This window comes from Cervus canadensis, chromosome 4, assembly GCF_019320065.1.
Source record: "Cervus canadensis isolate Bull #8, Minnesota chromosome 4, ASM1932006v1, whole genome shotgun sequence".
Taxonomy (NCBI): Eukaryota; Metazoa; Chordata; class Mammalia; order Artiodactyla; family Cervidae; genus Cervus; species Cervus canadensis.
The window spans coordinates 69,252,475-69,274,332 of NC_057389.1; the positions used below are offsets into that span (position 1 = coordinate 69,252,475).

The 21,858-nt window shown below is 45.0% G+C and overlaps 2 protein-coding genes across 10 annotated transcripts in view; one reads left to right on the plus strand and one right to left on the minus strand.

Annotated features, from left to right (window-relative positions):
• The first annotated feature begins 42 nt into the window (after nucleotides 1-42).
• RAB24 (RAB24, member RAS oncogene family) lies at nucleotides 43-5,166 on the plus strand. 3 transcript variants are annotated; one of them, XR_006269031.1, is made up of 9 exons: nucleotides 43-614; nucleotides 698-766; nucleotides 975-1,053; nucleotides 1,159-1,226; nucleotides 1,317-1,416; nucleotides 1,631-1,681; nucleotides 1,820-1,882; nucleotides 1,987-2,230; nucleotides 4,988-5,166. XR_006269031.1 is itself a non-coding variant. In XM_043465799.1 (8 exons), exons 1-8 carry the CDS (start codon nucleotides 498-500, stop codon nucleotides 2,049-2,051), a joined length of 612 nt encoding a protein of 203 aa, XP_043321734.1. In that variant the 5' UTR covers nucleotides 43-497; the 3' UTR covers nucleotides 2,052-2,343. The 3 variants fall into 3 exon arrangements, 2 of the variants coding, with proteins under 2 accessions (XP_043321734.1, XP_043321735.1); XM_043465799.1 differs by lacking the exon at nucleotides 4,988-5,166 and having other exon boundaries at nucleotides 1,987-2,343; XM_043465800.1 differs by lacking the exons at nucleotides 1,631-1,681; nucleotides 4,988-5,166 and having other exon boundaries at nucleotides 1,987-2,343.
• Nucleotides 3,579-21,858, minus strand: part of NSD1 (nuclear receptor binding SET domain protein 1) — a 145,170-nt gene continuing 126,890 nt past the window's right edge. For all 7 annotated transcript variants that reach the window (XM_043465794.1, XM_043465789.1, XM_043465788.1 and 4 more), the window contains 6 exons: nucleotides 20,532-20,801; nucleotides 18,669-18,785; nucleotides 17,259-17,400; nucleotides 13,200-13,306; nucleotides 11,168-11,372; nucleotides 3,579-9,967 (listed from right to left, as the gene is read on the minus strand). In XM_043465794.1, the coding sequence (XP_043321729.1) occupies nucleotides 8,343-9,967; nucleotides 11,168-11,372; nucleotides 13,200-13,306; nucleotides 17,259-17,400; nucleotides 18,669-18,785; nucleotides 20,532-20,801 (2,466 nt within the window). In that variant the 3' untranslated portion in view covers nucleotides 3,579-8,342. The remainder of the gene's footprint in view (nucleotides 9,968-11,167; nucleotides 11,373-13,199; nucleotides 13,307-17,258; nucleotides 17,401-18,668; nucleotides 18,786-20,531; nucleotides 20,802-21,858) is intronic.

Here is a 21,858-nt window from a genome sequence, read left to right on the forward strand (position 1 = left end):
CCACCTCTTCCGGTGCCTGCCCACGTGACCCGACGACCCCGCCCCCACAACCTCCTTCCCCTTACCCCCCCCACCTCTTCCCTTCCCCGCCCCCGCCACCGCTGGAGTCGCGGCGCTGCGGGCCAGAGCTGGGTTGGAGGAACACCCTGGCTCGGTGGGGAATCTGTGCCGGCGCGGCCTCTAAGCTAGGTGGGCGAGCAAGCGAAAGATCGAGCTAGCAAGTCGGGCGGCGGCGTGCGGCGCCGTTAAGGGCGCTGCCCCGCGCGCTCCCAGGCCGCCCCGGGTCCCGGGCTCTTAGAAGGAGGATAATTCCTGGGCCCGAAGAGCGGGGGCGGACGGAGGCGTTGTCGTCGCTCAATCGTCGCGGCGTGTGGAACCTTAGGTTGGCGCCTGGGGTTGGGGACTGAGGCTAAGGGCGCTGCCTGTCGGAGCGGAGAGCCGGGTTTGCCTCGCGCCCCCGCTCAGGACCCTGACGCGGGTGAGGCGGCCCCGGGAGCATGAGCGGGCAGCGCGTGGACGTCAAGGTGGTGATGTTGGGCAAGGAGTACGTGGGCAAGACGAGCCTGGTGGAGCGATACGTGCACGACCGCTTCCTGGTGGGGCCTTATCAGAATGTGAGTGCGCCCGGCGGGGCCCAGCACGGGTGGGAGGGGGCTAGCCGACACGCGAGGCTCTGATCGCTTCCCCTTGGTTGCAGACCATAGGGGCCGCCTTCGTAGCCAAGGTGATGTCCGTCGGAGACCGGACGGTGACTTTGGGTATTTGGGTAAGTTCTCTGGGCACGTAATCTGGGAAAACCCATTCTTGAGGAGGCGTACGTCCTTGCCTTTTACTGACTTGTGGGCTCACGAAGGTTTCTGTTCTCTAGACCCCAACTTAAAAACAGGGGTCTGGAGGACGTGGTATTAGTTTGAAGTCGTGGGGAGTATAGCTTCGTAACCCAGGCCAGGGCTGAGCCTCCCCCTACCCTTCAGGACACAGCAGGCTCTGAGCGCTATGAGGCCATGAGCCGAATCTACTATCGGGGCGCCAAGGCTGCCATCGTCTGCTATGGTAAGAAGGGTTTTGGCCTGTTCCTCAAACAAGAAGGGGAGGGTGCCAGGCTGGCCTTACAGAACAGCCCCTCACCCTTGCTTGCTTCCTGTGTTCCACACCAAGACCTGACGGACAGCAGCAGCTTTGAACGGGCAAAGTTCTGGGTGAAGGAGCTGCGCAACCTAGAGGAGGTAGGTGGCCTGACCTCACTAGAAGACCAGGCAGGGGCTGGGGGTCTGGTGGCCCAAGGAGGGTGACCCTGGCCTTGTCTTCTGCTCCAGGGCTGTCAGATCTACTTGTGTGGCACCAAGAGTGACCTGCTGGAGGAGGACAGGCGGCGGCGACGGGTGGACTTCCACGACGTTCAGGACTATGCAGACAGTAGCTGCTCCTTAGCTCCTTGGGCTGGGGGTGGGGTGGGGAGGAAAGTGGCTGCTTGGGTGGGTCACAGAAAATGGGAGCTGCCTTGGCAAGATCCCCCACAGGAAGAATTTCTCTGCCTCCGCGCATCTGTGGGGTTCACAAGAGTCCCTGTACTGCTAGTCTGTGGCCACCTAATTCTCAAGTATGAGGCTTTAGTCATTTCTCTTTACAGATATCAAAGCTCAGCTCTTTGAAACATCCAGCAAGACAGGCCAGAGTGTGGGTGAGTGCTATCCTTGGCCTCACAGCAGAACACATAGGGGCAACAAAGGAGGCAGAGAGAAGCCCAGAGGACTGGGTTACTATGTGATCCCTGGGCTCCTAGCGTCTGGTTCTCACTGATCGCCCTTTTTCCTGCCAGACGAGCTCTTCCAGAAAGTGGCAGAGGATTACGTCAGTGTGGCCGCCTTCCAGGTGATGACAGGTGTGTTTTTCCTTAGCTCCTGTGGAGACTCCCTTTAGGCCCACAGCACCTGACTCCCCCCACCCCACAACAGTATGTTGAGCTACCACCTCTCTCTTTGACAGAGGACAAGGGTGTGGACCTGGGCCAGAAGGCAAACCCCTACTTCTACAGCTGTTGTCATCACTGAGTCACCACTCACTTGGCCTTGGGGGGATCCCCCCAGGAAGGCTGGACCTAGCTCTTGTCTGGGCTTGGATGATCGAACATCTGAGCTACCTGGGTTCCCGTGGCAGCAGAGGTGGCACCTGCCTGTGCTGGCCCATGGAACGGAGACAGCATTGGGGCTGACTGATGGGCACAAAGAGGGTAAGGGCTGATCTGGACCCCGGGCTTCTGCCCTGGACAACAGTTGTGTCTACAGATTATTTAAATGGCTTCTGATTTGTAAATAAAATCAATGCACTGTGAATTACACTCAACCCCTTTCCCTGCTGTCTGGATTGGGTGTCAGGACACCTAGGACTTTCTGGGGCCACCTGATTGGCCTCACTTCCTATAATCAGGGTTCTTCTCAGGTCTTATTTTCCTTAGGAAACCAAGTGGCTTCACCGTAGGGTTGCAGTTGAGACAGTAGAGAAGCAAAAGGGCCCTTTGCTGGGTTCTTGGGTGGGGGCAGAGATAGGGTGAAAAGCTGGGGTTGGGGCAGTGCAAAGCTCACATGGTTCCTTCTTGGTGTTAAGAACTTGAAAGGCACTCAGGTGGTATCCAGAGATCAAAGGGTCAAGCATTTCTACCTCAGACTGGCTGGCTCTACTGCACCTCTGTTACGTCTAGGTCTGTGAGTCATCCCTGTGGCTCACAGCCTAAGCTTCCCAGCAACATGCTATAATGTGGCTTAATAGTAGACAAATTATAGGTTCTGCAAGACTTAGAAAGGTCTTAGAGATCCAGATTGGGCTGTAACTCAGCTACCCAGAAAAGGGATTCAAACTTGGCTGTGTTCTCCTTTTAAAATGAGGTGACTAGTACCTAGTTCAAGACTATGAAGAGTATGGTTGAAATGTTAACTGCAGGACTAAATGCTTGTTGTCCCCTATTCTTCCCTGGGGCAGGAAGTTCAGGATGAAGTCACAAAGGGAAGTGATTTCCAGGGTTCCCTGAAAGTTTTATTTTTGGGCCTTAGATGTCAAGATACTTCAGAAGAACCAGATGTTACTGTACACATCTGACCTTTCCTTTTCACAAGGAAGCATATAGCAGCCCTCCCTTTCTGGTGTGGGATGCTCAGCCTCTTTGCTTCACTATCCCATTTTAGGCCTGGGCTGGGTCTTCTGCAGTGCTCAGCACCTGCCTCTCAAAAAATAAAAACTTGGCCAAGATGGCTAGACTCATAATCAGAAAAGTGCTTTGGTTCCAGTTCCTTTTTAAAAACCAATTCCTCAAAACACCCTTCCTTTGCGTGGGTGACGGAGGCCTCCTGGGTAGGGACTGAGACCGACAGCAGCCCCTCCCGAAAGCAGCAGACGTTCTGACAGCAGTGTCTGCTGGGAGGAAACCCACCCCACCTCCATGAGGTGCTTGGAGGAAGGGCTCAGCTGTGTCCCCGGCTGGGAACCACCTCAGTCTGCCTTCTGCTCTCATGCCACACCCATCCTCCCTCCTGTTAGGCTCTATCTCCCCACGGACAACAAAACAAAACACAGGGCAAGGGCCATAAGAGTAAAGTTAAACTTTACTTTACAGTAATTTTTTTTTCTATATACAAAGAATTACAGTACATGTTTATGGGGACTCCTAGCACAGGCTCCCCTCTGTTTCACTAAGAGTTTCACTTACCGCTGACAATCTATGGGGGTGAAGGGGGGCAAAAAAAGTGATGGACCTCAGCTGACACCCCCTTTTGCCCCTTAAAAATATAAAGATAGATCTCTTTGTCAGCTTGTTTTTTGCCAAGACTTAGAAAGCTGCTCTTCCATTAGCTCCCGTGTGCTGCGCTCGCCCAACACTCGCCTACATGCACACAGGCAGCACGCGTCTCAGACCTGGAGACTGCCTTTCTCTGCCCCGACCCTGCAAGTCTAAAGCACCAGAACCGATCATTTCTGCTCCTGCTCCCTGGGCTCACCTCTTATCTGCAAAAGTTTGCTGGATTTCCAAGGTGTTATACCTGAAGCCCCTAAAGAGCCTGATGTTTTGAGTCACGGGAAAGTAGCTCTAGAAAAGGGACCACATGTGCTATTTTTGCTTATGTTGATAGGAAATGTTTCTGCCCAGGCTGTGGATTTCTAATTAAAATAAACTCTTTCCACTTCCTTAAGAAATAATATCCTTAGTCTTCATAAGCAATAGAGGTGCTCCCATGAGAGTGAAGAGGTAGAGGGGCAGAAGGTATCTGAGGGAGATCCCACACCTGGAGCTCTCTACAAGCCTGTTCAGGCAGTGTGGACGGAGGCTGTGGACAAGGTAACACCAGCCCTGAGAAACTCAAAGAACTCCCTCATCTGCAAACAGCGTGTCTTCCACTTCCGGACTGCACTGGATCACCCCAGGGTCGGGTGCAGGACTCACCAAGGCTCTACCTTCTCCTCTTCTAACAGAACCTCGAGGAACTAAGACATGAGATCTCTTGCTCCCAAACACGAATCTAGGTTTCTCAAGTCACCAGTCCTTCAACCCTTGGCAGTGCTTATTTTTACCAGGAAATTAGCACCATCATTACATTTTTTGTGTGTGTACAAAGCAAATTACCTATTCTTTTTTTCAATTTACACTATAGCAACCTCTGGCCCTGCTACGCTAGCCCTAGGAAGCTCAGCTGAGAGCTAACGGGCCACAGTCAATGAAAGTCTCATGCAGCAGCTACTGAGCTCTAAATGATCTGGAATGTCAAACACATGATACCGCCCAGTCATTATTCAGGAGGAATAGGGGCTTGTCCCACCTCCTTTCCTGCCATGATCTCAGAGAGGTGAGGACACTGAGCTAACTCTGACCTGGTTGACAGATACCAAGAGGATGAAGATATCCCCTCAAAAAGCCTTGGAGAAAACCCACTTTTTATAGGAGCTGATGCAAAAAATAAAATCCATCCACGTTTAGTGCTCTCCTGATTCTTCTCCACAGGGGAAGCTGCCAGGACCAACTTCCTTCCTGCCACTCTGTTCTCATGAGGCAACGTGCGAGTCCAGCTCCAGTGAGTAGATGCTGCCAAGCCTGGAAAAGGATCGCTGATGCACTTCATGCCCTGACTGTAGTGTGGGGTGGAGAATGTAAAGAAAAAAACAATTATTTATATCAATGCTGAAGATGTAGATTTGGGAGTTGTTCAGAAGAGGATCAACACAGTGATTTAAATCACTTCAAACTCAGTAACTTCAGGGGGAAGCAGACATTAAAAAAAACTTAAATGCTGTTGTAGCAACATCTGTTTTGCTATGAGAATGGGTTTGCTCCAGTAGAGAAGCAAATGAGGCTTTGAATAAAAATTTCAACAGTTTTCATAATTTTCTTCTGAATAGGACTAAGGGAGGTATTAGTTCTCCAGGTACTTGTGGAAGCTATGGCTTCCTCCTCAGAAAGGCTTCCTGGGGAACCAGCTTAGAGACAGACTCTTCAGATCCTGATTTATAAGCATTTGGCCAAATGCCAAAATACCACCTTACACAAAGATCAGGAGTTTCTAAGAGTAAAGCTTTCCTGTTAACTGCCAATTCACACTCCCTGGAGAAAAAGTCTTGGCACAGGCTCCAGGAAAATCCCCAAAGGCTGGCAAGGTCAACACCCTCCTTTCATGCAAGAGTCTCTCTTTCCAAAAGTCTTTCCGACTCTGCTTCTAATTCTACAGTGACTGCTTTCACGATGTTAACAATCTAGTATCAAATACTATTAGTGGGCCTGAGTTGAATGTCTAGGTTCCAATCAATCTAAGAATCTTTCAATGGCCCTCACAAAACTCTGGCTGGCTGTCCATCCATTTAAAGGGCTACCCTGCCTCCCCCAAACCAAGCACAGTTCAGAAGTTGTTTACTAGGCAGGTCTGGAAGGAAGCTTCCAGTGAATGATGGAGAATGGAAAAAACTGAAAACCACAAAGTGGTCTACCTTTCCCTCACTCCTTCCTGTCCTGTGAGACTTATCTAGAGTGGCTGTCAAGTCAATTACCTACCAAAGCCTACATCAGAGAAGCTACTTCATGATCAAACTTCTCCTCTTAAAAATTTTACATAGCCTGCATACCCACCCCCCCAAAAAAATTCACAGTTTATTTCATGAAACAAAGAGCTACGGTAATTGAACACACAACATAGTGGAAAGAGGTTCTGACAGCGCAGTGCAGTTATCTTTTTCTGATCACGACTACAGATGACAGGAGAAAAAAGGGCACAGGACTGGCACCAAGCAAATCCTACTCATACCTAAGAGATTAGGGAAAGGGACCTACTAGCTGCAGTTATATACTTATTATTCTCACACATGATAAATACTTAATATAATGAACTTTAATGTTTTGGGTGGATTTCTTTAAAAATATCTTTTCCATGGTTTAAATTTTTTTAAAAGAAAATAAGATGCTTTGTTTTCTCTTCCTCTTAAACAAAGAGCTTTTCCTCTCTGATGATGTAGGAAGAGAGAGGATGAAAGGGGAGAACTAGGCAGGTGGAATTTACAGAGGAGAGTCTGAGGTCTAAGTGAGATGCAAGAATAGGCCCCTAAACTCAGGGCAGCTCTGCCCAGCCTCTTGTCTCTGCCTGAGTTCAAATGTCTCAACCCCAGAGACAGACTTTGGGAAATAAAAGCAAATTCTTTTTAAAATCTTTATATAAAGCGCAAATGCTTCTAAAACAACTATTGTTCCCTCCTTAGAAGTGACAGGAGTAATCTCAATAAAAACTCAGGAGGAAGAAATTGGGACAATACAGAATCCTATTGAGGGTATAAAAGCCATAACTGAGAGACAGAAATGGCCAGGAGACATTGGGGCCAGGAGATGGCCTGTTGGCTAAAGCTGCTGGCTACATTGGCGAAGCAGAGGTAAACATGTTTGGTCTAGGGACGAGGGGATGGGCGAATGGGAAGGAACTGGCCAAACAGTACTTCCTGTTGGCAGTCAGTGAGCTGGGTGAATGGTAGGGCGGGGTAGCACCAACAGATTTCCCAGCCCTTGGGCCCCAGCTCAGGGCAGCAGTAACAGATAATCAGCAGTTATGAGGAGTCATCTCTTAGGCTGGACATTGCTCTGTAAGCCCCATCTTGCCAGTCATAGGGGAGGGGTTCTGGCTTGCCCTTAGGCTAAGTCAGCAGGTAGGCGCTCTCAACACTGAGCACACCATTTCTCAGGGAGAGGGTGATAGGATCCACTAGTGAAGATGACGACTCCTCCATTCAGGTAGGAGGGCAAAAGATCAGAAGATGAGTAATTTCTCACCAGGATCTGGCATTCTCCCTGAGCTGGTGGTGGATCTAGCCCAGAGTCTGCCAGATTCCCTAGATCTACTGCCCGAGACTCTGAAATCTGAAAGCACCTGAGTGTTTGGGGGACAGGCTTGGGGTGAGTTGATGTACAAGGAGGAAAGAAAGTTTGTAGAAAAGGAAGGTAAGCTTGCCAATTGCCTTCTTACACTGAGGGAAAGCTGTGTCCTCACAGAGCCCAGCCCCTCAACCAACTGCTCCACCAAGGACAGATCTCTGCAGAGCCCAGCCAGAAGCAGCACTGGCTGCCCAGTCACAGCCCTCGGCTTTGGTGCAGCCCCCTCCTGCCTATAGAGGAGACCTCTGCATGAGCTCGCATGCATGCACACGCACACAGGGACAGCTGACCAGGAGACACTCAAGAACCACTTCTGGGGCCACAAAGGACATTCATTACATAATGAGCCCAGAGCCCCAGGGCCCCTCAACTTCCTGTTATTTATTTCCTGGTCAAAGGTTCTTAAAAAACCACCTGAGAACCTAGGCAGGCATGTTAGGCTCACAGGGATCAGGTCTTATTTATCTCTGTATTTCCTGCCAGTGACGAGTACCACACCTAACATACACAGATGTTCAAGAAATCACCACCGACTTGAACGGGTATTAGTTCCTCCCAAGGATTCATCAGGTACCCTCAGTGGGGCTTGGCAGGACTAGATAAAGAGCTTTGAGAGCCCTACTACCTTCCAACCTGACCAGTGGAATTGAATCCCATGCTTGACTCCAGAGTGGACTTTTTATTTCAAGTTCACCATGAGTAAAGGTTGGGGGGAAAGAGACCCGCGTCTGTCTGTTTCCTTGGCTGGGGCCCACTTGGATTTCCATACATGGCTCACACAACCACAAGCCCCCCACTGGCTAATGTCACAAGAGTTTTGAATGTTGGGATATAAGGAAAGAATAACAGTGGAAAAGTGTTGGGGTCTGTTTTTTTTTAAGAGGGAAAAAGATTTTTCCCTTCCCCAAGAACCCTGGGGGCGGCTGGTCTGGTCACGTGGCATTTACTGGTGTTACTTCTGTTCTGACTCTGCACACTTGTGACTGGAAGGAGCCTGGTTAAGAGCTGGAAGCGTACTTTGCTCTGGTTTAGGGTCTTGCCCTCTTCCAAGAGACCAGCAAGTCTGTGCCAGTGTCTGTGTGCTCCCGGAGGACCAGCAAGACTGTGCCAGTGTCTGTCCAGCCACCATGGGCCAGAGCCCTGGCCCTGGTGAGGCCTTTCCTAGGGCCCAGGGGCTCTGCTCTGTGGTTGCCAGCTTCTTCTCTTCAGTGGAGAGGGAGGGCTTCCCGAGAGGCCTGAAGGACTGCCCACTCTTGGCAGCAAGTCCAGGTAGTTGCTGGCCTCCAGCCATCTGCTTCACCTGCTTCACCAGGCCTGGCGCTTGACTGGGAGGCCCTGGGGTCTGTTCAGCCCCTGCAGGTGCTCTTCCTGAGGCCTGAGTTGCTGGCTCATATAAAAAAGCCTTGGCAGGGGGCTGAGAAAGAAGTCTGGCCTGGGTAAGTGATTTAACAGCTTGCCAGGAGTGTTCTGAAGGGGCCACTGCTTTGCCCAGTGGCTGAAGGACAGCATCTGACACACTGCCTCTCTCAACAGCTCGTGGTATCTGTCCTAGACCTTTGCTGGCAGGCCATGAGCTCGACTCCAACACTGGCATCTTCTCATCAGCCTGTGGTGTGAGCTCATGGGGTGAACCTGCCCGTTCCTTCTGGCGAGGAGTGAGGTCTATGAGATCCATCACCAAAGCAGCTCTATTCTTTGACTGAGTATTCTGGTCCACGGGCCTCAGCGCTTTTTCTTTAGCTACCAGGGTCTGGACCACCGCTGACAGTACTTTGTCAGGAGGTGGGAGTCTCTGGGACAAAGAGACATGGGATTTGTCAGGGGGCCTGTCTGAAGTCTGGGGTTTGGGACCGCTGGTGACTAGCAGTTTCTCTGGCGGTGGAAGTCTCAGGCCAGTAGGGACTGGGGTTTTCTCCAGTGACTGGGGCCTTGGGCTGGCAGCACCTATGGATTTATCCAGCCTTGGGTCAGCTGTCCCCAGAGGTCTTTCCAGTGGCTGAGACCTGACTGAGGGTGAGGAGCTTGGGCTGGTCACTGGAGAGGGTTTGTCAGATAGCTGGGGTCTTGGTCCTGCCACTGCAGGTGGCCTGTCCAATGGCTTCTGGCTGGATACCAATGACTGGGGTTTGGTCCCTGACCCAGCAAGGTCCCTGACCCTATCTACAGGCTGCGGCCTGGAGTCAGTTCTGTCAGGAGGCCTTTCAGGCAGCGGGGGCCTCTGACAAGTCCCTGCCAGAGCTTTTTTGGACAGCGACAGCGACTGGTTGGTGTCAGCAGATGGCTTGTCCGACATCTTGGGCCCTTGAGCAGCCACTCCTGATGATTGCTCTGCCAGGTGAGTGCTTGGGCCTGGAGGCAGCGGTACTGGAGGAGGTACATACTCACGGATCTCCCCTGGCTCCAGAGGGTTGGGCCCACAGGGATCATGCTCAGTACAAGACAGACGCCCATCCAGTTTGGAGATGAAGAGCATCCCTTCCCGATGCTGCTTGCAGAAGGAGCTGGGACACATCTCACAGAAGGAGGCTGCTTCCTTTCCGCATATGTCACACTGATGCCAAGGACACTCCCATTTCCCTGAAAACACAGAAGTGAAACACAAACTAAGGAAAACAAAACATGCCTAAGATGGGCCACAGCTCTGGAACCAAGTCAAAGGAGTGAATGCAAACTGCTGCCTCCCTCAGAGAGCTCGTGCCCCTTGCCCACATCCCCTCCCTCGGGATCTGGGCTTTACTTTCTGCAAAATGTGTAAAAACAACAGCCAAATATTGTCACAACTACGTATCAATTAAAAACCAAGCAGGAGTAAACAACAATGACAACGACCAAGGAGTAACCCTGATTTCTATGACTACTTCCAACAAGGAGAGAATGACAATGACAAAACAAAACAAAACCGACTTGGTTTTTAATTACTCGGGGTCATTGCTGGCACAACCCGTGTAATGCTTCCTGAGCATGTAATGACCCCAAGTAATTGCTTCTGAAACAATCCTCCATTTCCTGGCACTGAAATCAGTGTTATGGCCTTGCCCCCAAGCTACCTCAGTTTCTATTATTTCATTATCCTGGCAACCACATACTGAAGAAAAGCTAATTTTCAGACAAACTCCTCTCACTCCCAACCCAAAGTTCTCTTTCTGCAGTTCCCAGAAGCAGGCCGCTAATGATGCGTGTCACCCAGAATAGTTTCTCACCTTTGTTGTTTAAAATAGATAGCACACCCAAATCCCTGAACTCTTCTAATGTCAAATTATCATCCAAAGATCAGTGACAATTTTCCCAGCCACATATTTCTGCGTACCACACCTGCCTGCCTAGGTTCTCCTGTGTTTACTAACACAACTGCATCTCTTTCAGAGGGAAGTGGGCCAGAGGGGGGCTATAATCACCCAGAAGCTCCACTCTTTCTCAGCATCTCTTTCTCTAGAGAGTGAACAGTAGTGGGCTTAAAGTCAGAAAACCTCTGGCTTTCAAGCCAGTTCCTCCACTTATATGCTTTAATGTGACAAGTCAAGACTCAAGTTTCCTCATTTGGAATATGGGAAGGTAAAAAGGCCTCATCTTTATAGGCTGGTGGGAGGATAAACTAACATAAAATGCTTCATGGAGCAAGTGAGTTTCTGTTCCCTTCTCTATGGTCTTTGTTGTCATTTATTTTGACAGTGAGAACATGAAATATGCCACTCCTCGATATCATACATGGGAAGAGCAAAGGGCTCTGAGAATTCTGGCAGAGAACAAAGAGAACTCTAAATGGATTTTGGCACCAACCTGCTGGTCGCTTGGTTAGATTGAGACAGTCTGCATGGTAAACTTTGGGGCAGCCTGGCTTCTTACAAGAGACGAGCTGGCCAGCATCCCCACAGCTGAAACACTCATCCTCTCGCTCCTTTGTGACTTCACCCTGGGTTCTGCGCTTCCCCTGTTGCTTCTTCTTGAATTTCTTTGACTTTTCCTCTGTGGCAATGGGTTGATTCTAGAGGTCAAATGTTGACACATTAGTTGTATGATCTTGACCAGGTTAACTAATCTCTCTGCGCTTTAGACTCTCCTCTGGAAAGACAGTCCTCATAGACTATTGTGAAGATAAAAGAAAATGCAGAAAAAGGCACAGGGCATATCATTGGTACCCAATAAATGGTAGCACTAAGTGTATCTGACATCAACTACTCCTACCACCTGAGTGCAATAAAAGAGAAATATGCTGCTTCTTGTTGACACACAAGGCTGGTATTAAGATCATCCTTTAATAATAAGTTTTATTTTTATTCTTAAGTTTGTCTAATTTCAAAACTAAGGAAGACTTCTCTGGGTCACACACATTTCTTAATTTATCCAACAAAGCTTCACTGAGCTCTTCGTATGAGCCATGTTCCAGCAAGACACAGAACACTAATTCGTGGTCTTTGCATCCTTATCTCCATCAGTTTAGGTTCACATCCACCACTTGCCAAGACAGAACCCGGAGCAGCCAGCAGGTCTACCCTGTGCTCCCTGCAGCCCACACGTGGCCACCAAACTGCGTGGTTTGACCACATTGTTTCCCTTGGCCTAGAAACATCCAGGACCAATCCGGCTTATTGCCAGCCCTCAGGGATCTCCTCCCACTTCTAAACTTCTGCTCTCTAATCTCTCACTGAGTCACCTGTGAAGTGCTACACGGACCTTAAGGATACAGAGAGAGACAGCCCAAGTGCACCAAATACCATTAAATTCTGTTACTGTTTTAATTTACAGGGACTAAATCCACTGCATACCGTAAGAAACAAGACCATTTAACCAACCAACAAAACAAAAAACAAAATCCAATATACATTTTCTTATTTAATAGATAAAAGAAAAATTACTGGGTGTTCTTCATGTATTATAGGTCAAAATGATCCTTTTATTAAATGGTTTCATACTAATTTTCACTTTTCAGTTCATAATGTTGACTTCACTATCAAAGATGTATAATAAGAAATACCCAATTGGAGTCACCGTGTAGTCTACTTTGTATCAAAGTTAAACTTCAATTTTCAGTGTGCTGTTACTTATGATAGAGTAACTGAGGAAGCATCCAGACATTCACCTATCCTGGTTCATCCATTATATAAAAACTTTAACACTCATTGAAAATGATGGTTAATAAAATAATGTAACAGCAAGAAAATATTTTTAAATAATATCTGTGAATTATAAACAAGAATTTTTTACAGTTACAGAATTATAATTCAGTTAAAGTATACATAAAAAAACAGGATATAAGATACAACAAAGTTTATACTCTGTTACATGGCACATGGGTAAGATTAAGGGTTCTTATATGTACACACTGTTATTCAGCTATACCTCAATACAAAATAAAATGTTTTTAAAAAAAAGATTAAGGATCCTATATTTATCTACAATCTTATACTACATTTAGAGTCTTAAATTCAATATCAGATTCTCCAATATCTTTAAAAAGAAAGACACAAAGAGAGACTGAGCATCTAAGTAGTTTCTTAGGAAATATAAGATTGACTAAGACCAATAGAGATATGGGGAAGTAACCTACCTTATAGATTCCTATTTTACATCTTTTTTAGCTTCAAAGGTATCATCAATTAGAAGTCAGATTACTCAAAACACTTCAACAATACCCAAAGGCCTTCTCTAGTGTACCAAACTGGTTTTAGAATGCTTAAATTGCCAGTATCCCTACTGAGAAATATTCAATGTCATCATTTCAAACAGACATCCTCTTAAATACTCAGTCCTGCCAACAGGTTAGGGAGAAATGACCACACCATTATCCTTGATGCAAACGTTTAACAGGTACCTTTGGCCTTACACCCAAAAAGCCACTGCAGTTTGGGGCTCCACATTTGCAAACGGTCTTTCCATTCCCAAGACATTCTAGATTGTAGTTGAAGGTAAGTTCAGTGCCTGCATAAGAGACCATGAAAATACTAGTATCAATGGTTTTAATTACAATAGTTCTGTGATAACCACAAAAGATACAGACTTCCAAGAGAACAAGGTTAGTTTTTAAGAGGAATAAAAGGGCATACTAACTTTAATCCTGCTATATTAATAACATGTTAATGAATTTGAATCTAATGACAATATTAATCAACTAACATAACTGCACAACAGAAAAACATGACCTAACAAGTAATACTTAAAACAATTTTTACCATCAAGGTGTTACCCGGGTTGTTTTTTTTCCCTAACCATTCAGATTCAAAATATATTATTACCAAAAACAACAAAATGTGATTTATGCACTGATGTGCCAGGCACTGTGAAAGCTAAGTGTGAAGGAAGTCTGTCGTCTGTCCCAACGTGTGCATCTTACCTGGCAGCACTCAAGAGACAAGTCACTACAGAATAGTATTAGGGAACTCTAGACCATAAGACCTAAGCCCCGGCTTTACATCCCAGTTACACCAGTCTAGCTGGGTGAGCTGAGCCTGAGAGTCCATTTGTTAAATGCAGATAACAATCTTACAAGCTTACTGAGAACGACATAATGCACACAGCAGGAATTTGTCAACTTTAATAGGAGATTTACAAATTTATCATACAAAAATTCCCCTTTTTCTCACAAATGCATTTCATCAAAATTGAGAGCAAATAAACCACACAAACATTCAAAATCAAAGTGTGTTAGGGAAAGCCTAACAGAAGAATTTTACAGAAATATACGAGACTGTCCCTGGGTAGGGGTAATGGCTTACCGTTAATGTACAAAGTGATAACTGTTCAGCTAAAACTGTCAAAACTGAGGAAGATTTCCCATTGCAGAATGATATATCTTCTATCAGTGAGATTAATTAATATAGGTTTTCATCTAATATTGGAAAGAGATCATTATTCCTTAAATTTGGTTGAGTAAATTATAAAGCAGCTGGCTTCTATTTAGGAATCTGAATGGTATGGATGCTAGAATTACCTGGGGCCTGGTAAGAGGCTCACATTGTGAAGAGCCTGAAGAAACCAAGACTGAACAGGGTATCACAGCAGGGTCACATCTAACCTCTCACACCCACTGTGAACTTACTGGACTGAACGATGGGTACTTTTATTCACACTAACCTTTTTCAAAATTTTCTGAGTATACAGCTGAATTTTCACAAATTTAATGGGCTTACAATGCAACTCAACCAAATACACAGGTATAAGATAGCAGGATACTTGTTATTACCTGCTGCTCACTCAGCATGCACTACACAGACAAAACTAGAGGAGGGGGTTAATCAGAGGGTATCAGTGTGCATACAGGAAAGCCATTCTAGAAAAGAGTCCAAAATACAGATATCTGCAATTTGGGGGGAGAGCAAAGGGCACTGGAGTGAGAACAACACACGGAAGACACCCCTGCAGTTTGGGAGGACAGGAACAAGGTCAGTCAGTTCCCACACAATGCTAGGAGGAGAGAAATTTGTGGCTGCACATGGTAGAACAGGCTATCCTCACAGACACAGACTAAAGTTCAAAGTGGAAGTGTGGTACTAAAAGTAGTCAGGACAGAGATAAGCACTGAAGTCATATGACTAACATTTGAGTAACTAATACCCCTTCTTCCCCTAGGGTGATCAGAGAGAAAAACAGATAAAAGATTGAGAGAGAGATAAAGTCAAAGAATGCAGATAACACAGGTATGATAACACATAATTTATAGTACTTTTGTAAGGATTAAATAGCAAGCTTGGAACAAAGTTTGGCATTTGATAAATGTAGCTCTTAACAGCATTCAGTTGGTAATTCCTCTTACAAATCAGAAATCTACCCAATTTACTCTGAAGACATTCATTCTAAAAACCTAATACACGTTATGATTTCAAAAATTAGTTTCATTTAGCCAGCAGAACACATGTGCACAGTGATGCTCAAGTATTATTCCTTTCATCATTAAATACCTTATATGAAGCAATGCAAAAACAGGAGAAAGGAACTAGTGGCTCAATTTTAAAAATAGGAAAACTGTCAGAAATTTTAAAATTCTAAAGAGCCTAAAAGACTCCTGGGCAGCAGTATATTTAAATTAAAGAGAAAACATATATAGGAGAGCTGGCGGGAAGAAGAGAGGAGAGGTAGTCTACAGATGAAAAAAAAAAGGCAACAGACAAAAAGCTGACCAAATTACTCTTTATTTTGATTAGTGTTTCTTGAGGTAAACATGAATAACACTGACTGGGCTCATATAGGATTTCCACTTTGAGAGTCACTGGACTATGCTACTGTCAGTTACAAGCTGCCCAAGCCGCGAGTTGCCCTCCGAGGTGCAAGAGGAGCGAAACCAGAACTCGGGGTAACAACGCCGCAGCGGCTACCCGCTGAGCACAGGGTGGGCACCCAGGGATGCGGGGCTGCCAGGTGCTCCACCAGTAAAGTCTGCTTTGATGAGAGACCAAAAAAAAAAAAACCAACCCTACTCAGGCCAGTCTCATTTTGAGTTGGGGGGTTGGGGGAGGGTGGGGGGAGAGAGTGCGTGTGCGCACGTGCTCAGCCCTCAGTGATGCCGGGCTCTGTGCGGCCCCACGGCTGTAGCCCACCAGGCTCCTCCGTCCATGGAGCTTTCCAGGCAAGAATACTGGAGTGGGTTACCATGCCCTCCTCCAGGGGGATCGTTCCCACCTAGGGATCGAACCTGCATCTCTTATGTCTCCAGCACTGGCAGGAGGATTCTTTACCAGTAGCACCACCTGGGAGAGGGATCTTTAAACGCTTTGCTAGTATTCCTGCAAAAACTTACTTTGAAAATTTAGGTATATCCTTACACTCAAACTTTATGTAAGTCTAAATATTAAAAAAAAATTTAGAGTGTGTCATATAATATGCTTCAAAATTTTGATAAAAACCTAGACACTAAATATCACGTTGCTTTAATTTATGGAAAATATCCATCATATACGTTTACTTTCAAACCTCTCAGCCTCACCAGATGTACTTTCAGTTTAACTAAACATCTTACTATTGTGCTGAACACAACCACCTCACTTCTGCACTCTGAACTCTCAGAGGCACGGGCATCTAGGCCAGCCACAACATAAATGTGCACTCTCCAAATGTCCAGTTCTTTGACACCCAAGAGCTGAGGGATTTTGTTTTTCCTTAGCCTTGGGCTCATAAACCATAAAATTCAGATGGGTGAGAGGTGGCTATTTGGTTTACAAAAGGATGAAAGTCAACTGTGAAAGGAGACCTTGACTGCCAACGATTTTTAAGGCAGCCCAATTTTTATGGAGTTCATTTAAGTTATGGAAAGGTCTGGAAATTTATTCCTTTAAAACCATACAGGGAATTCTCTGGCACTTCAGTGGTTAGGACTCAGTGCTTTCAATGTCATGGCCCCAGGTTCAATCCCTGGTTGGAGAGCTAAGATCCTGCAAGCCGCATGGTGTGCCTGGAGAGCATGACCAAACCATCAGGCTAAATAAAATGAGTCAGTCCCAACAAAACAAGTATTATACGACTGCACTTACATGAGATTCCTAGAGCAGCTAAAAAACCAGACTCAGAAGGTAAAATGGTGGTCACTAGAGGCTGGGAGAGTGGGGAAAGAGGGAGTTTTTGTTTAATGAGTATCCCCAGTTCAGGAAAACAAAAAGTGCTGGAGATGGATGGTAGTGATGGTTGTACAACAATGTGAATGGACTTAATGGCATTGAACAGCACACTTAAAAATGTCTAAAATGGTATATTTCAGGTTACATGTGTCTTACCATTCCACCACCAATAAGAACAGACCTGGTACTTGCCAGGCACCACCAAGATAGTCTCCTTGTGTCCTCAGGGGTTTGCAGCCTCATTTGGACTACAGGACAAATGGGGTTTTTAGATAATAAAAACTGAAGTCCTAGTCCTGGTTCCAAAATCCTTAAATGAGTCTTACCTGCTTTAATGTCACTCAGGGCAAAAAGGCCAACCCGGGTGTCTCCATTCACAGACCACTTCTGTGTTTCACAATTAGGCTGGCAGCAATGATTCATGAATCGAGCATAGTTTCCTTTGGGGCCAGCATCAATAATCCGGTCCTAGAATTCCAAGAGATGCTATTCAGCAGACCTCCACTATTACTGAGTAAAATTAGAGTATTTTAATAAGTTGGAGTTCCTATTTGTAAACTTTGACTCTTCCAGAATATAGTGCCTAGACTAGCACTAGTATCACCACCTTGGAAACTAAAAACTAAACACTAAAAACGCAGTCTTTGGTGGCACTTCAGAGATACCAAAGCAGGAACTCTGAGGCCCAGCAATCTATGTAGTAACAAGCCCTCTAGGTGGTTAGGATTATGCTGAAGTTTGAGGAGCTCCATCCTAGAAGCAGTAGCTTCTTGTATCCTCTTCTGAACCCTGGCTATACATTAGTAATCACCTAAGATTTTAATAATGACATCCAGACCTCATCCCAAATGATCAGAGAACCTAAAGCTGAGGATCTCACAAATCATCAAAGTACAACTGGGTAAATACAAAGTTTCACACTAAGAAAAGTCTATTATAAAAGCTGGGGACAGGGTGAAACCTAACAGAACCCAATACTCACGAACAAAGAGGAATCTCAGTGTACACGGAAACAAAATGCATTAGGATGCCAGAATTAGAAATAAATCCCATAAACAAGGTCCTACTATATACAGCATAGGAAACTATATTTAATACCCAGTGATAAATCATAATGGAAAAGATATGATATGTATAACTGAATTACTCTGCTGTACAGCAGAAATTAACACACCACTGTAAATCAGCTATATTCAATAAAATATTAAAAAAATAAAATTTTTAAAATAAATAAATAAAACATGTTGGAAACGCACATAGGGAAAAAAATAAATAAATCCCAAATATAATTCTAGACACCAATGAAACACAACTCATCAGAAATTCCAATAACTGGAGAGCTAACTTGGGTTTGTAAGTTGAGTTCTATAGTCAACGACTTTCTCAATGTACTAACTAAATATTAACAAATCAGTGTTTCAATCTGTAAAATAAACAGTAAAATAATTATTATTTTTCTGGCTTTAAGTTTTAATCTTATAGGAAAAACACTAAAAGAACTCATTCCAAACTTATGTTGGACAGTTGAAAAGCAGTTTTAGTGCCTTTTGCCCATGGATGTACAGCTAGAAATGACTAACTTTATCCAACTCCAGGACCCTGATCAAGCAATCCCTATGAACATGGGGGAAAGACACTGTTTTACGCAGTGTATGACATGCCTACACAGAATAGCCGGGACAGCACTAATTACAAACAACCTTATAACAGTGGAAATAGCACTTTCCATTACTTACTTTGTCTAGGGTTAGCATATAAAAATTAGTGATATCATGTTCTTGGGCGTAACGGATTCGAGCTCTGCACTCTTCTTCATCTATTAGCTCACCCACATATTCATTCACAAATTCACCCTGGAACGAGAAATGACTTAAATGGCAAAAAGTGCCAACTGTGTTCATAGGTATACCTTATTTTTAAAAAATTAAAGACAGTTAACAGATTCACAAAAGCTTCCTGGTAGCTCAGATGGTAAAGTGTCTGTCTGCAATGCGGGAGACCCGGTTTCAATCCCTGGGTTGGGAAGATCCCCTGGAGAAGGAAATGGCAACCCACTCCAGTATACTTGCCTGGAAAATTCCATGGATGGAAGAGCCTGGTAGGCTACAGTCCATGGATTCGCAGAGTCGGACGTGACTGAGTGACTTCACTCTGTACTTTTGTACTTAACAAAGGTTGTGGCTCAGATGGCAAAGAATCTGCATGCAATGCAGGAGACCCAGGTTTGATCCCCGGATCAGGAAGATCCCCTGGAGAAGGGAATGGCTACTCCAATACTCTTGCCTAGAGAATTCCATGGACAGAGGAGCCTGGGGGGCTATAGACCATGGGGTCCCAAAGAGTCAGACAGGACTGAGCAACTAACACTTTCACTTCACTTATTCAAGATAAAACATAAATACGATGCTTCAACTATTTAACAATAAGAATGATCTCCCCACTCCTACCACAGCCAACAGCAGAAAACTTGGAATTCACCTTAAGATCAATCAAAATTGAAGTAAACTAAGGCTCCACTATAATGGTTTATCCCTTTACCTGTCTAAGAACCTAAAAGTCAACTTCCCTAAACTATATTCTTTTTTCATGAAACATGCCCTGCCTACTGCCCATTCACATTTCACACCACGGTCCTAATGATTCACTATACTACGGTCATACTGGTTTTCTCATGTGCTGTCCCCTCTACCCGAAATGCTAAAATATTCAACCAGCTTAAGCCAACAACTATTTATCTTTCAAGTCTCAATTTAAAATATTCTCAGAGATAAGCTAGTTTCAGGCCCTTTGCCACATGCCTACAGAACCCTTTCTGCTTCCACAGTGAGTGATTACTTGTTCAATATCTCTCTCCATCTAGAAAGTAAACTTTAGGAAAGCAAGGAACATGTCTTTCTTACTTAACACTGCATCAAACAGCAACATGCCTGGCACAAAGGAGATATACAATAGTTAATCAGCAAATGACTAAAAGAGACCAACCAACTCATATTCACCTCCTTTCCTAGAAACAAACTTCAATAAAATTCTTCAGAAAATATAACCAGAGTAAAACTTATTACATTCAAATGTCAAATATGATTTATTCCACTCAGAGACTGTATAATACTATCTATTTATCAGAAATTTGTAGGGCCTTCCAAGTTTCAAGTTGAAGATGTTATTGCATTTTCATTAGAGAAGACCTAATCCTCTTTTCTTTCATGTTCAATGAACCCAAACCTATTTTTCTCTCAGTAAAAATAAACTTTATTTCATTAGTTGATGATTAACACCTGTATCACACTCTTTCTATCCTCTCTTAAGTTCCAAGATTTCCACAAATGAGTGGACAAAACCATAGTATCTCTATGAATTTCCCTCATTTTTTTCATCCTCCTTCATAGTGAACATGATCAATAAGTGAACTGCATACAGAAAAGAGACCATCTATTCTACAAGTCTCTAAATTTTGGAAGGATATGGCAAGACATTATAATAGGATAATCCTTACACTTCATTATGTTCCTCCATGTCCAATTTTCTCATATTAATCAGAAGAATTACTTGTATTAAGCAATTGCAAAGAAGGAAAAAAACTGAAGATTAAGTTTCCTCACCTTTTTAATATCGGTTTTTGTTCGAAGACCCCAGCCCCTCTGCAGTGTGCGGAAAATCTCCACCTCTGGATACTGGCGCTTGGTGAAGCACTGGTTCTGGCAGCGGCCTCCGGCGGGACACACGGTGGGGTGGCACTCGTACAGCAGCATGCGGTTGATGCACTCCGAGTCTATGCCGCAGGGGTTCTCGTCCGTGGCTTTACAGTTGCAACGCGGAATCTCGGACAAGTCCGCAGTGAAGATCTGCACCCGGCCAATCGGCCGGTTCACCTGGAGGAGAAACACACGCTCTAGTACGCAGGCAAGTCAGCGCAGGACAGTTCAGGGCCTGTGAAGGCAGATTTCTTTAAAGTTGCACACCACATTTTACACGATTCTAAATTATCAAGAGTTAGCAGGATTATTCACAACATCTAAAATATGGCAACAACTCAAGTGTCCACCAGCACATGAATGGATGAGCAAAATGTGGTAAAAATAACGGAGTATTATTCAGCCTAAAAGTGAAGGAAATTTGACACACAATACGCAACATGGATAAACCTGGAGGTCATTATGTTAAACGAAACAAGCCAGTCAAAACAGACAAATACTTATACCACTTAGATACAAAGAGATAATGGCAATAGTTATAAACATGAATGCATTTAATGCCACTGAAATGTATAGTTAAATATGGTTAAGATAAAAAAAACAATGTAATCTATATTTTTACCACAATTAAAAAGGCGAAGGAAATAAGAATTTAGGCAGTTTGATATAAAAATTAAAGCCTCACTCAATATATAAAATATAAATACCACAAATAGGAAAAAAAAAAAAAAAATCACCTCTGGGCTACCCCAGTGGCCCAGTGCATAAGAATCTGTCTGCCAGTGCAGGAGACATGGGTTCGGTCCCTGATCTGGAAAGCTCCCACATGCCACAGAGCAACTAAGTCCATGCACCATAACCATTGAGCCTGTGCTCTAGAGCTGGGAGCCACAACTACAGAAACCTACACAGCCTAGAGCCCACGCTTCTTCTCCAAAACAAGAGAAGCCAAAGCCACCACAGTGAGAAGCCCTCACATTGAAAGGAAGAATAGCCCCTGCTTGTCCCAACTAGAGAAAGCCCATGCACAATGAAGACAGAGAAAAGCCTGCATAGCAACGAAGACCCAGCACAGTCTAAATAAACATTTAAAAATAAATCATTTCAAAAGAATCCATAATTTCAAGCCTGGATTTCCCTGGTGGCTCAGTGGTAAAGAAACTGATTGCCAATTCTGGAGATAAGAGTTCCATCCTCAGGTCGGGGAATATCCCTTAGAGAAGAAAATGGCAAT

Coding starts and splice junctions, on each gene's coding strand:
- RAB24 (XM_043465799.1), top strand. CDS start 498: ATGAGCGGGCAGCGCGTGGACGTCAAGGTGGTGATGTTGGGCAAGGAG. Junction 615..697: donor TGGTGGGGCCTTATCAGAAT/GTGAGTGCGCCC, acceptor CCTTGGTTGCAG/ACCATAGGGGCCGCCTTCGT. Junction 1,417..1,630: donor CGTTCAGGACTATGCAGACA/GTAGCTGCTCCT, acceptor TTCTCTTTACAG/ATATCAAAGCTCAGCTCTTT.